At 43.9% G+C, this 17303-nt stretch overlaps 1 protein-coding gene across 1 annotated transcript in view; it reads right to left on the bottom strand.

The window, feature by feature from the left end:
- Positions 1–17303, bottom strand: part of DIP2A (disco interacting protein 2 homolog A) — a 136513-nt gene that overhangs the window by 76127 nt on the left and 43083 nt on the right. The window contains 4 exon segments of the mRNA XM_040621761.1: positions 949–1059; positions 4098–4189; positions 10242–10439; positions 11719–11838. Of these exon segments, the coding sequence (XP_040477695.1) occupies positions 949–1059; positions 4098–4189; positions 10242–10439; positions 11719–11838 (521 nt within the window).

Consider the following 17303-nt stretch of genomic DNA (forward strand, 5'->3'; position numbering starts at 1 on the left):
TTCTTGCAAATGACATTTAGCAGCATTTTACTTAACTCCAAAAATAATAGCATGGAAATCTGCACTTGAGTCATGTTTAAAATCTGCAGATTAATCGGGGGGGGGGCAAACTTTAACACAATTACTTATTTCCCACAGAAATGCACATTTCCTTCCAGTCAATGCTTCTTTTGTACATGTCCCTTAGTAATGTTTTGTCACTTTCTGACAAACCTCTTGCTTTTTCTGAAGTATCTCTGTATTCAAGTATGTGTTTGTCATATATTACCCTTTGGGATTTGCTGGCGTTATCTCAAACTTCATTTTTGGGACTCTGGGGTCTTTCTTGCTGACGACGCTTACTTTAACTACCTGAACATCGACAGGCTAGAAAACTCTAATTTTCTAAAATACATGTCTTGCCTACTCCTAAAATAATTTTTTTCAATAATCAGATTACTGACACTTATACTTGAAACGTAACAGCTACACAGAACATCAGCAAGTCCCCCACATTAATCATTTGTCAGTAATAAAAACTGCTTGCTATTATGTAAGCAGACAGAAAAGCAAGCAATTCCCATCTTGCGTATTCAAAACTATCACTGAGAAGGAGCTACAAATTATTTCCCTAAGTGTATGGTTTTGAGAGTTTAACAAAACCTTATCAAATCACAAATTCTATCCATCAGAGGAAAAAACACGCACTATTCTGAGAAGTTCACAGGGATGGCGTAATAGCTCCGTCTACGGCTTCTAAAGTCCCACTCACAACAAGACACACACGACAGCGGAACCGCGGCCGTCTCCGCATCTCACACTCTCAAGCCCAGCCTGCCTGCATTCCTCTCTTCACTCCGAACAGCGCCTGGCTGCCAGGAAGACAACATGAGACACGGAGAATCTGTGCATCAGCTTCCAAAGAGAACCTCACGGGACCGGCCCCACGGCCCCAACCGCGTTAGCTACCTTTCTTGTTAACGGCACCTCTATGGGGACAGGAACCAGGTCTGCCAGGAGACACCCGTAAAATGCCACCATGAACATCACAGGGTCACTGTTCGGAAACACCAGGGCCACCTACAACGGTACAAAGGAAAACCATGAAATCCACTCGCGAATGACGCAGTCATCTCAACGTTTAGAACCCCTGCTGATTAGATGGAATTTGGACATTTTAGATCATCTTACAGCTTTTCAAATTTAGTTCAGGAAATGTAATTTGGGCGCTAATTCTTGGTCCTTAAATTTCCTCAGCCATGTAACTTTTCATAAATAGCTTTCAGGTCGAGGTCTTTATTCTACAAGCAACAAAATGATTTAGAACATTTGTGCCCAGAGGCAGTGCGACGAGTGTGGTGTGGGATGGGGACGCAGCTCCGTGCACTCTGCCTGTCTGGGCAGCTGCAACTGAGGCTCCCTAGCGGGACGCACCACCCACATCCGTCAGCCTGGGTGAAAAACACCCACAGCAACAGGAAGAGTGGGCACGGAACCACGTTATACCCAAAATATCTTCCCGAAGATAAAATCCTAACACCAAAGTTTTAGTTGAAGAGATCTTCACTCAAGACTCCAATGTCCTGATGGGAAGCGGGGGGAGGGCTCCAGACCCCTCAGCTGAGACCCCTACCGCTGCTCCTCTCGCGGAGCCCCCTGGGTACCCCACCTGGTCCCCATGCGGCCACTGTTGAAGTTACATGCTCTATTTTATTCATCTTACACTTTTATTTTTATCAAAAACATTTTAAAAACACAGGATTTAGGATGACAAAAGTACTAATGAAAAACAATACCCCCAAGCTCCACTCCCCAAGGCAACCTCTTTAAAAATATCTTACGTCTTCCTTTTGCTATTTGCTCTCATATTTTTAAATATTATGCTTACACTGCTATATTCTATTTTTTGAAAATGTCTCAGTATTGATTTTATTTCCTTTTATTGTAGATGAACTCCCAACCCTCTCCATTCCTGCCTTTCTCTTCCCCTATCATTGCAGCTGTCATTTCTTACAACATCGGATAAAATTAAAAGCTTTTTATGGAACGAGATTTTTATAAGCCCCAAATATTGTAGTAAGTGTGCTTGGAACCACAGTGATTAAGTCAGGATCACAGATGTTAACACCAGGCCCTGAGAACCCAAAACAATGGCTTAATAAATACTTGGAAGACACAACTTAAGCTACACCTGTATTCTCTCCTTGAGGTCTGGAAATCCAGTTTCTAACAAGTTAATTTGTTGAGAAGGGCAACGCTCTCCTTTAAAGTTGATATTAATAGTGACCCACAGCTTTGAGACTAGATGCTTGGTATAAAAACATTTTTAGAGAATTTGTTATAAAGAGCTGCGTTTGTTCACTTTCATAAACTCTATTGACCACAGGACAATGGATCTGCCACCCACATCTGCTAAGTAGCTCATTCCCTGTGATCCTGTCTGTGACGGTCCCATAATTAACCTAACTTGTGGGCTCTCTCACGAGTCAAAGGGTATCTGGGAGTCTCTGCCCCTGCAGGAATCTTCTTCAAGAAAAATAAATTAGTGATTCTTAGGGTCGTTTTAAAGCAGAACATAAATCAGGGACTCTTGCAGGTTCACAACATATCGGGTCCCACTCTCGGGCTGTTCTTGTTTTTACAGACGCGTCACCGCCGATGGTAACGGCTACCACATCCCCCTGCTTTGCTGTCCATGCATCCGCCGGCCAATCTGCTCTAACGTGCTCCTCCAGATGTGTCCAATACCCTTCGAGACTATTTTCTAAGTAACCAACCGTCAGGTTGTCCTAAGTCTTACCAGGTGCCCAGCAGCCTACCCCGGCCTGGGGCCTCTGTCCTCCTAGGCTGCGCTGCGGCTTGCTCCCGCCCCCCTGGAAGCTCGGAGGCTTGTTTCTGCACCCTGGTCCTGCTCAGTCAGCGGTGAGGAGCTGTGCTGCAGGCCCTCTCACTCTCGAGCTCCAGGATGTTGACGGGCTTTACTACCACCATTCAAAATCTCTACTCTCTGTGCCCTTTTCCGTCTGGAACTCCTACCAGCTGGACGCCGGACCTTCTTGACCAAGACTTGGTTTTGCACTATCTGCCTTCCCACTTTCCATCTCTCAGCCTTCCCCACTAGCATCTTTGCCTTGATTAATGGAGCAGTATCTTCACCTTAGTTCTCCAGGGATATTAACACTAATTTTTAAAAAATTTCTTTTCTGTATGTGACTTTCTTCCATGTTTGTTTCCTCCTCCCACCCCCAAACTTCCCCTTTTCTCGGTTTTTTTTTTTCTTTGCCTGTCGGTTGTTTTCTTTCACATTCTTCAGTTGTCCTTGGTGACTGGTTCTTTTTAAAGAGTGGACACTCAAAGAGTTCTGAAACTTACAGTTTCACTGTGGGGCGACCTGACCACCACAGTCCCTCTCACTAGGGGTCTCACTGTGGATTGTCCTGCCCTCCATCCTGGACGTTGTTCTGGTCCACCTGTGCTCCTCACGTCTGGTTCAGTTTGCCCAGAGCCGTGCTCACCAACAGAACGTCCTACGATGACGGAGATGCTCTATCTCCAAGCTCCCGGATGTGGGAGCTATTAGCCACATGTGGATCACGAGCCCTTGAAACGTGGCTTGGGTGACTGAGGAGCTAAGTTTTTTATTTATTTAATTGTGGTTAATTGAAGCGGCCCCATGTGGCCACTGCACAGTACTGGGCAGTGTACTGAGCACAAGGAACAAGTACGCCCCCAGCCCCTTCACGTTCTACCTCAGCAGTGAGGTAAGGGGGCTGCCTGGCCACGGGATGAGAGGAAGACATGAATTTCCAAGTAAGGCCAACGTTTTCTCATAAAACCTAAGCCTTGGGGACCAAATTTTTATTAATATTAATATTTTTACTAAAATCAATAGATATGAAGTCAAAGAGTCAGTGGTTGAGCAACGGAGAATGAAAAGAACCATCATCGTACGTGTATCACCGTAAATTTTGTCCATATTTAATAATTTTCTTTGCTGACTTTAAATCCCTTGTATTAATGCTGTAAGTCTAACCAACTGACGGAATACTGATTTCAATGAGACATAGTCTTAGCATTTATTTCCGTTCACTCCAGTAAGTTGTAATCTAGTTACTTACTCTGTCTCCAGGTTTAAGTAGTGGTTCATTCTTACTAGTCAGTTTATTAAGTAGAGTATAAGCTAGTTTTAAACTCCGACTCCAAAGTTTGCCTAAAATAAAATAAAAATACTAAGCAATGTAAAATTTAAGAAACTAATAATTAACATTTTAATGCAGCAATCACAATACCCCATAATGCACCATCACTCTATTATTGGAAATTCAGGTAGTTCCCAACTGGTAACTGTTTTGCACAATGCTGTAATGAACATCGTAGCTTTCTCTTAAACATAACTTATACATTTATTTTTCTTAATACAAAAATAGAACAGGAATTTATTATAGAAAATTTAGAACACAGAAAAGCTAACAGAAGAAAGTCAGCATTCTTTTGTTATGTATGTACACACACACGCAAGCACACATACACGTATGTGCAATTTTCAAGGAACTCTGCTTTTTTCAGTCACCATTGCATTTTGAATGCATTTTCACGTCATTAAATATCTCTTAGTTACATCCCTTATTATGAGTGGCATAGAATTCATTTAACCTTTATAATTCATGAGCTGGGTCCTACCGCCATCTCCAGTCTTCACTCAAGAGAAGACCGTCCAGCAGACGTCAGTCACCTGTCCAGAGCTGCTGGCCCTCCAGGACGCAGCCCTGAGCCCTAGCAGGTTCCGCCCGGCACACGTCCCCTCCGGCATGCAGTCTCGTGTACAGAGCCCAGCCGTGAACGCTCAACAAAAGAGAGCGTCACCGAGGAAGACAGAAGATGAAACAACAGGAAGGGAAGGAAGACAAAAGGCCTCTGGGGAGGTAGACCGAGGCAGGGGCGACAACGGTGTAGGACGACAGGAAAACCCAAAGCAGCCTCCACATCCACCCTTTGCAGTAGCGAAGACGTGACAGAAGAGTCATGATGCAGCCTCTTTCAAACTCCTGGGGAATAACCACAGGCAGTTGGAGCAGCCGTGCCCCCTGACTAGGTGCTCAGATTTCACGGTAAATAAAACTAAACTTGGGTACAACATTATGAAATAAGTGAACTGTGGGACCTGAGAAATCAGTGAGAAGAAAAATATTCAGCTCAAAACCCTTTGCCTTTGTCTACATACAAAGGTCAATTCAAGATGTTGATAACTGTAATACGCCCAGATTTTCAAACTGAATCCAGCTATGCGCAAAGAGAATAACGCATCACGACCACGTCAGTTTATCTAAAGAATGGAAAAAGTTCTGGGGCACCTCGGTGGCTCAGTCAGTTGAGCATGCGACTCTTGATTTGGGCTCAGATCATGATCCCGGGGTGGTGAGACCGAGCCCCGCCTAGGGCTCCACACTCAGCGTGGAGTCTGCTTGAAGATTCTCTCCCTCTGCCCCTCCCCCACTCTCACGCACTCACTCCCTCTCTCTAAAGTAAACAAATAAATCTTAAAAAAAAGAATACAAAAAGTTTTAACAGAAGATCAACATAATCTGCCACATTAACAAAGGTGAAAAAAGGTAACACAATTTAACAATCATTCAGGATTTTAAATGATTTAAGTCCAGAATGAAAGGAAATTTCCTTAAAGTGATAAAGTCCATCTTTAAAAGTCCTATAGGAAATGTCATAATTAATGGTCAGATATTGAAAGCTTTCCCGGGGGAAGCAGAAACAAGCCGAGAACATCTGCCTTTCTACTGAAAGTCTTAGCCAACGCAGTAAGGGGGAGGGGTGGAGAAAGAAGGCAAACAGTTGGAAACAAAACTGTCATTATTTGCAGATGATGTGACTGTGTACATTACAAATCTCTTATAACTGAAACTGGCAAGGATGCCAGACATAACAACGGTACACAAAGACTATTTGATTTCTATATACCAGCAATAAACATTAAGTAAAAATTTTTAATGATAATATTCACAATAAGATTAAAACAGACATGCCAAATACCTAAGAATAAGTGTTATGCAGTCTCACAACAAAAACTTACAAAACATCACTGAGATAAAGTGAGGGTTCAAATGGACGGAGGGACGTATTATGTCACGCACCGGAAGACTCAATAACGCAGAAGTGTCCATTTACAAACCGCTCAGAGCAGTGACCACCAGAATCTCAGCAGGTATGTCTGTGCACTGGACAAGTGGAGCCTAAAACTGACCCTGAGACACCAAGATACACAGTGCAAGGACAGCCGAGACCGTCTTGAAGAACGAGACGAGAGGGGGAGACTTCCCCCATAGACGTCAAGACTTACTACAGAGCCAGAGTAATTCAGGAAGTCGGTCCTGGCGTACGCGTAGTATATAACTCAATGGGATAAAACAAAGAACCGCAACAGCCCCACCATGTGTGGACAATTCCGTCTATGACACGGGCACCCTGGAGAAGGGTGGCATCCCTGTGGGAATGAGAATGGGACAGATGGCTCTCCCTCCTGAAAAACGGACCCTGGGACCCATCCCCACACCGTACGCAACACTCATTCCCAGTGGATCTGGGAGATCTGAATGTGAATGGCAAAACAGCAGAGCTACTGCAAGACAACAGGAAAGCTTCATGATCTTGGCGTATGGAGAGCCCTTAAGGAGAATTCTGGAAGAATTCGCCATGAATGAAAAGGTGAGGTTGGGCGGAGCTTCTGCTCACTAAGCTACTGGTCAGGAGTAGATGGTGAAGGCTCCCAGTGGGGGACCCTTGCAGCACATGTCACTGACAAGTACTGGTATCCAGAACACACCAAAAATTCCCACAAATAACCTCACATAAAAAATGTGCAAAAGATTCAATAGTACGTAACAAAAGAGAAACCCCAAATGATTAACAAACAACAACAAAAAAAACCAGGAAAAGATGTCAATCTACTCTGTCATCAGGAAAATGCAAATTAACACCAACATGAAATACGACTACCATATTCTCACCCAAGTAGCTGCAGGAAGCCTGACGATGGGGAACGGGTGGGGCTGACACACGGATCAACTCAGTGCAAACTGGGAACGTTTGGCATTACCTGATCAATGTGAAGATAGGCATAATCCAGACCCAACACTTCCACTCCAAAGTACATATCCTACAAACACGCATGCTTATGTACCAGGTGGGACACCCCAGAAAGTTCCTAGCAGCACTGTTTGTAAGAGCCTTCTGATCAACAGCAGACTAGTAGTAGTTAAGTTTTTGGGGGGTCAAAACTTATACTTGGGTTTTCAACTGTGCAGGCGTTAGCACCCCTAATCCCTGCATTGTTCAAGGAACAACCAAATATATAGAAAAGAATACTAAATAGAAAAAAGAACATTAAGGCTATACAGGATTCAAAAAACGTATAAACGTAATCAAAGTCCCAGAAGGACGAGAGAGAGACCCGAATTCAACAGGCGGGGTCTGTGAGCAGACCCCACTCCTCCTCACAGCAGGCAGTGAGCTCCTTACTGAGGAATTATAGACCGAGCTCTAATGAACGCAGATGCAAAGACCCTAAAGAAAATACTGGCTAAATCAAATTCAGACATTTGTTAAAAAGATATCATGGCGAAGTGGGATTAATTCTAGGAATGCAAGGGCTGCTTAACATCTGAATTCATCAAATGAAGTGGGGAGGAGAGAGAAAGATATGATCCTCTTGACAAAGCAGAAAAGTGTTTTATAAAATTCACTGCCATCCATGATAAAAAACAAAACAAAACTTCCTAGTAAACTAGGAATAGAAGGCAACTTCCTTAATCTGACAAAGAATTTCTACCACAAAACAAGCAAAAAAACTGCAGCAAACACCATCCTTCGTGACCCAAAGCTTTCCACCAAAGGTGGAGAAGGAAGCAAGAATGCGCACTACCCAACATTGTGCTGACAGTTCTAGCTTCTCGGTGAGGCAAGAAAAAGACAGAAGGCATAAGTATCGGGAAGGCCAAAACAACACTGTCTTTGTTCACAGATGACATGATTTTGAACTAAGATATCCAAAAGGTACATGGACAAACTACTAATTAATAAACAGAAAAATAAGAGGTAAGTTAATTTAATGAGATTATTAGATACAAAATCACCATTTGGGGTGACTGGGAAGCTCAGTTGGTTGAGCTTGTGCCTTTGGCTCAGGTCATGATCCCGGGGTTCTGGGATCGAGTCCTGCATCAGGCTCCCTGCTCAGCAGGGAGTCTGCTTCTCCCTTTGCCCTTCCCCTGCTTGTGCTCTCTATCAAATAAATAAACAAAATCTCTTTAAAAATGACCATTTAAAAAATCAATTGCACTTCTATATACAAGCAACAAATGAGCAGAAAAAAGTTTTTAATCATTCCATTACAATAGGAATCAATCTAATGAAAGACACTCAAGAGTTCTGTACTTTAAAGCATAAAACATTAACAAGAGAAATTAAAGGGGACCTTGAAATAAGGGGAAATATTTCACAATCCTGAACTGGAAGATTCCGTAATTGTCATGGGATCAATTCTCTTCAGACTGAACTACAGAAGCAATGCAGTGCCAATCAATATGCCAGCAGGAATCTTCCTGGATATTGACAAACTGACTGTAAAGATGGCTGAGAAATGCAAAGAGCCAAGAAAGGTCAAGAAAACCGTAAGGAACAATCACAGAGCTGTAGGGCGTCTACACCAGACACCAGGACTCATAAAGCTGTAACGGTTCAGGGAGCACGGACAGACAACAGACAGACAGAAGAGCATGAGGGCAGCCGCAGACCCACACGCGCCCTTTCACCCGACCTGCCGGGGAGGACTGCCTTTTCAGTGGATGGGACTAGGTCAGTGAGACATTCGCAAGCAAGAAAACGATTCCAACGTCGCACCACACAAACTAAACTGGAGATAGATCATGACACCTAAATATGAAAAGTAAAGCAAGGTTTTGGATGAAAAAGTAGGAGAATATCTTTGTGATCTTACGCTTGGTAAACAGGACAAAAAAGCACTAAAATAAAGGGAAAAAATAGATAAATAGATAGATAAATTCCACTAATTAAGACTTCTCATTTATCTAAAGCCACAAATAAAAGTGTTAAAAGACAGTCCACAGAGTGGAAGAAGACATTTGCAAAAGAAATCGGACAAAAGACATGTATCTGAAACATACAGAGAAGAAAACATTAGCAACCAAATAGAAAAACGAGTCGAAGATTTGGATAGTACATCAAAGAGGATATTCAAACACCCAATAAATATACAAAAAGTATCATTAGGCATCAGAGAAATGCAAATAAACCACCACCATAACTAGACACCACAACACACCTACAGGAAAGGCTAAAATGAAATAAACAGACAATATCAAGTGTTGGCAAGGGTGTGGAACAACTGTAAGTCCGCACACGCAGTCTGGACACTGTGTAACAGTGCGTCCTAACGCCAAACACAGGACGTGTACGTGTGCATTTATGCCCCGCACAGACTCCCCTAGGAATGTTCATAACAGCACCATACACAATAGCCCCAGTGCAAACGTCCATCTACCGTAGGGTATGCAAATAATTTTTGGCGTGTTCATACAATCAAGTCACATCCCTCAACGAGCTTCACACAACAGCACGGCCGAGTCTCCTGACAATGCTGCATGAAAGAATGCAGACACACAACGCCTTTCGCATAATTCCATTTACACAAAACTTGGAGACAGGGAAGTGTTGACAGGCCTCAGGCCAGTCCAGCCGTCAGTGTGAGGATGTATGTGCTGGAAGGGACACAAGGGGCACCTGGAAAGGCGCGGGAGCTGAATGCTAGTTAGAGGAGTATATTCTCTCCGTGAAAACGCATCAAGCCAGATGCTTATGATCTGTGTTACATAAAAATATAATATGGAACCAAAAGACGCCAAACACAAAAAAATACATACTGTATGATTCCATTTATACAAAGTTCAGAATGAGACAAAACTAAATCCCATTGTTCAGAGATGCATATTTAGATGTGAACCCTGACACCAGAGCAGTGGCTGGTCGCCATCAGTCAGTGAGGCGTCCCCTCTGCTGGGAGGAAGGGGCAGTGGTCCAGGAGGGGCACCTGGAGTGAGGCAATGTTCTGTTGTTCTGACAGTTGTGTTGCTTTCTCGGGAATTGTTCTAGCATGTTCGTGAAGCTCTCTATGTCTGTGCTGTATAACATGTAACATTTTACAGCTAAACCAGAGCCCGACTGCTTTCGACACTTGCCGTAGGTGAGGGTGTAGACGGCCTTCCCAGCCGTGTCCAAGGCGGTCAGACAGGGGGCTTTGGGCTGCGTCGTACCCCACCGTTGCAAGGCGGCCAGCAGGGACGGGGGCCAGGGAACCCCCACAGCCAGAGGTTCCCCTTTCAGCACCACCATCTGGCTTCCCTCAGGCTTTGGCTGATTTGGGTCTGGTTGCTGCACTGTAAGCAAAATTGAAATTTAAAAATCAGCATTCCATAGTACCATGCACACATTCTGTTTTTAAGCATTCTCTTAAAAAATACCAACTGTAAGAAGATTACAGTAACTTATTTAGATTTCCTTATCATTAGAATAGTCACAGACCAACGGACCAAAGGACAGATGGAGATACGTCATGGTTAGTGCTGGACGCTGTCACTGTGACCCTACGGGACAGTCCCCAGCACGGTCACAGTGCGGTTGAGGCTTCCGTGGGGTGATGGCCGATGACGACACCTGAGGGGCAGGCACTAGTTCTTTCATATAAAGGATGAAAGTGAGTAGAATCACCATCTCAATTTCGGCACTCAAAACAACCATCGCCATGTTGAAAGAAAAAAATAGAGTAAAATCCATGACATCTCCAACGGCTAGGTAACCAGCATCTGCCCAAGTGTAGAAAGACTGCCGAAGACCGTTTCCACCACTGAACTCTGAGAGGCGTTATCGCATTACAAAGGAGAAAACCATGCCCTAGAAGTTGTGTCTCAGCCTCAGTGAGGAGGAGACGCCTGGCTGTGGTCCGTGGGGTAGCAACACTGCACAGGAGAGGCACGAGGGGGCAGGGGGCTGAGCCGGCCACGCGCCCCTGCGGCTCAAACACAATTACATGCCCGTACTGTATACTAGGCTTTATTTCTGTTCCTTTCCTACAGATTTATACTTCTTTCTACTTCTTGGTAATTTTCTCTTAAAAATACATCTATATTCTTTTGTCCTAAATGTACATCTCACTCATAAATGAGAGACTACATTTCTGAAAAAGGGCCAAAACCATGCTAAAAATATACTTTAAAACCATGGGAAGACAAGTATTTCAGATTTAAAGTTTAAATAAAAATTGCAATAATGGGGTGCCTGGCTTGGCTCAGTTGGTGGAGCGCGTGACTCTCAGTCTCAGGGTGCTGAGTTCAAGCCCCACGTTGGGCATGGAGCCTACTTAAAAAAAAAATTGAAATAATGTAAATAAAATGAAACCTTAGAGTATTCTTATAAAGTACTAAGCACTGGACCAGAGGCACAGAGAAATGTTAAGTCCCTTAGCCATGAGCGATGCGTTTTCTCCCGGTTCACGTGACGTGACACGTGGTGACCCCCGGGCTGGAAACAGATGGGGGGGTCACTCGGTGGTGTTGTAACGTCACCGTGTGACCACACGTGACACACATTTGCCCACAACCCTGCACAGGACAGCCACCCCGTTCACACAGACACGAGAGCCCACCCGAGATCTCTCACCTTCCAACAGCTCCTCAAAATCATCCACAAAGAATTCCCTCAGCGGAGGGCGCTTTGGCCGCTTCAGGGTGTTGAGAAGCTGCTGGATCTTGGAGGACACTCTGCTGTTCACAGGAACACCTGCCATGGGAAGAGGAGCGCTGAGCCCAGAGCTTGCCAACCCTCTGGAGACAGGACGTGAGGACGGGATTCAGCGACCAACAAGGCAAACATGTTGGAACTCATAAATCCCACCGAGCACTGGCCCCGTCGTGCAGTCATTTTGGAATTCATTAATTCATTCAACAAGTATTCACTGAAGGTCTTCCGGGAACTAGAACTTTTTTTAAGCTAGTGATCTTCAAAGTGGTCCAGAGACCCTTTCAAGGGGTTCATGGGGCCCCACGGGGGTGTCACTGCCCTTCCCTCCCTCCTCACAGAGCATGGTGGGTCTTCCAGAGGCCCCACGATGCGTGAGCCACAACACACTGAACCGGGACAAGGCGCGGGGCCCAGGTGTTTCCATGAGGCCAGCCGTGAGGGAGACCGGCAACATGGAAAGTAAGCCCAGTATTCGGGCCAAATCTTTGTTTTAGAAATTTTTTCATAAATATGTGCTACTTACGTGAAGATGTGATGAATTTCTTATTGCTATTTTTAAATGGATTAGTAAATATTTTTTAAATCTTTCGTTTTAACTTCTAACATAGTCGATATCACGAGATTTAAGCCACATACACTAAAAGTTCTTTGGTGTCCTCAGAACTACCCAGAAACTGTTCTGGGAGATGCAGAGTCAGCAGAAAGGCAGCTCGCCATCTGCTGGGTGAGAACAAGCAGGAACACGTCCACACACCACGGAGCCAGAGCGGTGGCCAGGCTGCGGCTACTCTCGTCAGCGCGGGGAGGAGGGCCACGGGTGCCCGTGGCAGCACTGCCGGGGAGCACAGATGAGCAGGGCCCGAGCCTCACACACAGCCCACCAGCCAAGGGCAAGCATGACGGCCGGCGCCCCATGTCTTTCCACAGCACGCCCGTCCTCCAGTGTGGAGCCAGTCATGTTCCCAAACCAAGCACCGTACTGGGTCATCACCGGTCTGGTCTTCACGGGTCTGAAACATTCTTCGTCCTTTATGACATTGACATTTTGAAAGAACACAATTCTTTTTTTTTTTTTTTTTTTTTGAGTTTGCTTGAGGTTTTCTCATGATTCCATTCAGGTGCTGCTCTCCTGGCTGAAATACTAGCCAAACACCACACCCAGATAGACGGGACGCCCACCTACCCTCACAGAGACAGGTCTTTCTCACCCCAAATGCTGCCCGGGTTCCACACTGCACTGTCACTATGTTTTCTTCTGCAACTAATCTGCAGTGTGAGGAGACACTTCAAGACCACACAAGTACCCCGACCCTCGCGGAAACTTCTCCCTGCTTTTAACAGCCACTGGGTCATTCTTGTCAGAAGCAGTTTTTACTGCAATGGCTGCAAAATTATTCTCCAACATTAGCACCCCATTTAAATTTACCTGCTGACACTCAGCATTCTGTTATCTGTCTATCAATCAATCATCAGGAATGACTCCGTGACTGATCAATTATTGGAAAGCATTATGGATTGGGGGCACCTGGGTGGCGCAGTTGGTTAAGCATCTGACTCTTGGTTTCAGCGCAGGTCGTGATCTCAGGGTCGTGAGATCAAGCCCCAGGTTGAGCCCCATGCTCAGCAGGGGGTCTGCTTGAGCGTCTCTCCCTCTGCCCCTCCTCCCGTCTCTGTCACTCCCTCTCTCTCAAATTAATAAATAAATCTTATTTAAAAAGGCATTATTGTTCTTAACTATTTTGATGCACAAACTGTCCCACATTTAGCCAGTGGGATCCCATGCAAGTTGATCGGTGACGTGCCCCCATCATTTTCTTTAAACTCTGCTGTCCATTCTGTCATGCTTCAGTCATTTTATGCTACCCTGCCCCAGCCCTGGAATTAGCTATTTCTCTAAGGAGCCCTGGTCCTTCTGAGTGGGAATGATGTTGAAGACTGAGATCTGGCCACTAAGTGGGCTCACTGCTACTGCAGTGTCTTTGCTACTTTTGGAACACAGAGCTAAAAACGTGTACATGTATACACACGTGCGTGTAGTCGTGGACACACACACACACACACCTGTATGCCACTGTGCAGGTGCACACAGACAGTACAAACAGATACACATTTAGATCTTAGTCCACACAATACTTCTAATCCCGATCTTCCCCACGGGGTTCTTCTTGTCTTTCCCACTCATATTTGGACATCCTTTCTTCCGCAGTAAGAACCCTGGCTCCCAACAACACCCTTCGCTCAATACCATCATGTGAGCACATAAAAGAATCTCCAAGGTGCTCTACCCATACAAACCTACAAGCAACAGTTCAAGATTTCTTTGCTGTTCATACCCCACCTCGTCCAAGACTGCAGGTGTGCGTCCGACACCGTGTTCACAACTTAGCTCCCTCTCCTCCCATCACCCCCTCAGCTGTGGCTCTGGTACTTCATGGGAATACAACCGGGTTTATTTCCACTTGCTTTCAGTTTTAGGGGTTATCCCCCTCTTCCCATCCTTCAAGTTTATGCTTTGAATTTTGTATTACATTAACAAATTTCTAAAAGTCAAAACTATATTAAGACAAACACAAAGAAATGTCACTCCCTCCTGAACTCCTTCCACCCACCGACCCACCCACCTCAGGGGGCCACCAACTTCATTGCTTTCTGGTTTGTCCTTCCAGTGCCCCTTCTATACAGATATGTGCTTTGTTAGGTTCCCTTGTTTCTCACACAAAAGGTGGCATATTATAACTGCTCTTTTACTTTTTCCTTTTCCACTTATCAACATCTCCTGGAAAAACACCTCATTTCGAGTCATACAGAGCTTTCGCATTATTTCCAGCAGCTGCATTGGACTCCACGGCGAGCACATACGAGGTTTATTCAACCACTTCCTGAGGGTTGCAGAGCTAGCGAGTTGCCGGTATTTTGCCGTTATCAGTAGCGCTGCAGAGAGCTACTTTGCACACATGCCTTTCCTTACTTTTGGAAATGTGTGTTCAGAGTAAATTCCTGCATTGGCACTGCTGGGTCCAAATATAAGTACCTACATATATTCTACCAATTTCTCTTCCGGAGAGGTTTAATTCCCGCCAACAGTGTATTTCTCTAATCATGAAAAAGGCTGAACATGGTGCTCAAGAGCTATTTTTATATCTTCTTATGAACTGGCTGTTCATATTTTTTGCCCATTTTCCTATACTAGGAGTTGGCAAACTTTTGTTAAAGGGCTAGAGAGGAAACATCCTGGGCAGTGAGCACAGTCTTGGTTGTAACTACCCTCCTCTGCAATTCTGGGGCAAAAGCAGCAACGATGACATTGGAAGGATGAGCACGGCGCTGTGCCAATAAAACATCATTGACGACAGCGGGATGCCAGCCCCTACACCACAACTGGCTGACTGGCAATCGACGTGATTTGGGGTCTTTTCCTACTTTTACAAGTCTGTTTTGGGGCACCTCGGGGGTTCAGTCAGTTAAGCGTCTGCCTTTGGCTCAGGTCATGATCCCAGGTCCCGGGATGGAGTCCTGCATCGGGCTGCCTGCTCAGCGGGGAGTCTGCTTCTCCCTTGGCCTCTCCCCTCCCCCACTCATGCTCACTCTCTCTCTCCTCAAATAAATGAATAAAATCTTTCTTAAAAAGTCTTTTATTTTAGAAACATCAGAGCTTTACCTATCACACATGCTGTGAATAGTTTCTCTTAATTTGTCAATTCTTATGACTCTCTTTATGGGGATATTTTGCCATGTAAAGAATTTTTTTAGTTTCATGTAGTCAAATTCATGTATCCTTACTTTTATTGCATGTAGATTTTTAGTTAAATTTAGGAGACTTTACTTATAACCAAGTTAAAGAGAATTCACCAATTTTTTCATTTTATTCTTCATTTCTTATATTTAGACATCTGATTCTTTTGGAGTTTTGCCTTTTCAGTGCTATGGGAAAAGGATCTGAGTTTAACTTTTCCCAACAAGCTTTCCAATGGTCCCTATAACATTTATTTAAAAAGTCTATCTTTGCCACATTGAGGTCGTACATATAATAATATCATGTGAAGGCACACAGTGATGAGATAAAGAGGCATATTGTAAATTCTACAGTAACTAGTAAAAAAAAAGTAGATATAGAATAGAAAATAAACCAAAAGAAAGCAGGAAAAGGAGTAAAATTAACAGATGAGTCAAACAGAGAGAAGAGAGCAGCAGGATCATAGATTTAAACCCAACCAAATCACTAACTGAAAGGGACTATAGGGGGGTGTGCCTGGGTGGCTCAGTTGAGCACCCGAGTCTTGGTTTCAGCTCGGGGCGTAATCTCAGGGCTGTGGGATTGACCCTCACCGTGTGGTTGCGTGCTCAGCACGCAGCGTGGAGTCTGCTTGAGATTCTCTCTCTACCTCTGCCCCTCTGCCCACCCCACCCCTGCTCTCTCTCAAATAAATAAATATATAAAATCTTTAAAATAGACTATAGAGGCACCTGGGTGGTTCAGTTGGTTAAGCATCCTACTCTTGATCTCATCTCGGGTCTTGATCTCTGGGTCGTGAATTCAGGCCCACATTGGGCTCCATGGTGAGTGTGGAGCACACTTAAAAAACAAACAAACAAAAAAACCTGGCTATAAATGGTCCAAATACTCCAATGAAGTAAATGATTGTCTGCTTAAAAGAAAAATGCAAGAATGAATAAAATACTAATTATAAGAAACACATTTTAATTTTAAAGACCTAGGTAAGGTAAAAGTAAAAGGATAAGAAGATTTGCCATGTAACTTATACTCGTCAAATAGTTGAAGGCAGCCATAATAATACCAGACATAGAAGATTTCAGAATAAGAAATATCACAAAGGATAATTTTACAATGATAAGGTGGCCAACTCATCAAGACAGAACAATTTTAAATATGTATGCACCTAATAATAGAACTTCAAAATACACAAAACAAAAACTGACAGATCTAAACAAACAGAAAAATCCACAATTATAGTTGGAAATTCAATATCCCTCTCAGCAAGTTAGAGAACAGGTACACAGAAAATCAGTAGGGAGAGAGGAGACTCAAACTAAAGTGTCAATTAACTGGATGTAAATGTCATTTACAGAAAAACTACCCAACAGCATCATATCCCCAAAAGAGACCATGTGCTGGGTCATTAAAAAGCTTCAATATATTTAGAAGGAGTTGAATTATATAATGTAGTAAGAGAAATATGCCTGAAGTATTTGGAAATCTGTTGATATTAAACAACACACTTCTAAATAAATCAGGGTCAAAATGGAAAGAATGAGGTAAATTAGGAAATATCCAGAATTGAATATTAAAAAGGAAAAGAATGTATCAAAATATGTGGGATGCTAAAACAGCTGTTAGAAGGATATTTATAGCTTTAAATACCTTTTTTTTTTTTTTTTTTTTTTTTTTTTTTTGAGAGGGAGAGGTGGGGGAGAGAGAGGGAGAGAATCTTAAAAAGGCTCCACACCCAGCATGGAATCTGACGCAGAGCTCAATCCCATGACCC

Source organism: Ursus maritimus, unplaced genomic scaffold (genome assembly GCF_017311325.1).
Source record: "Ursus maritimus isolate PB19 unplaced genomic scaffold, ASM1731132v1 scaffold_4, whole genome shotgun sequence".
In the NCBI taxonomy this organism is placed as follows: Eukaryota; Metazoa; Chordata; class Mammalia; order Carnivora; family Ursidae; genus Ursus; species Ursus maritimus.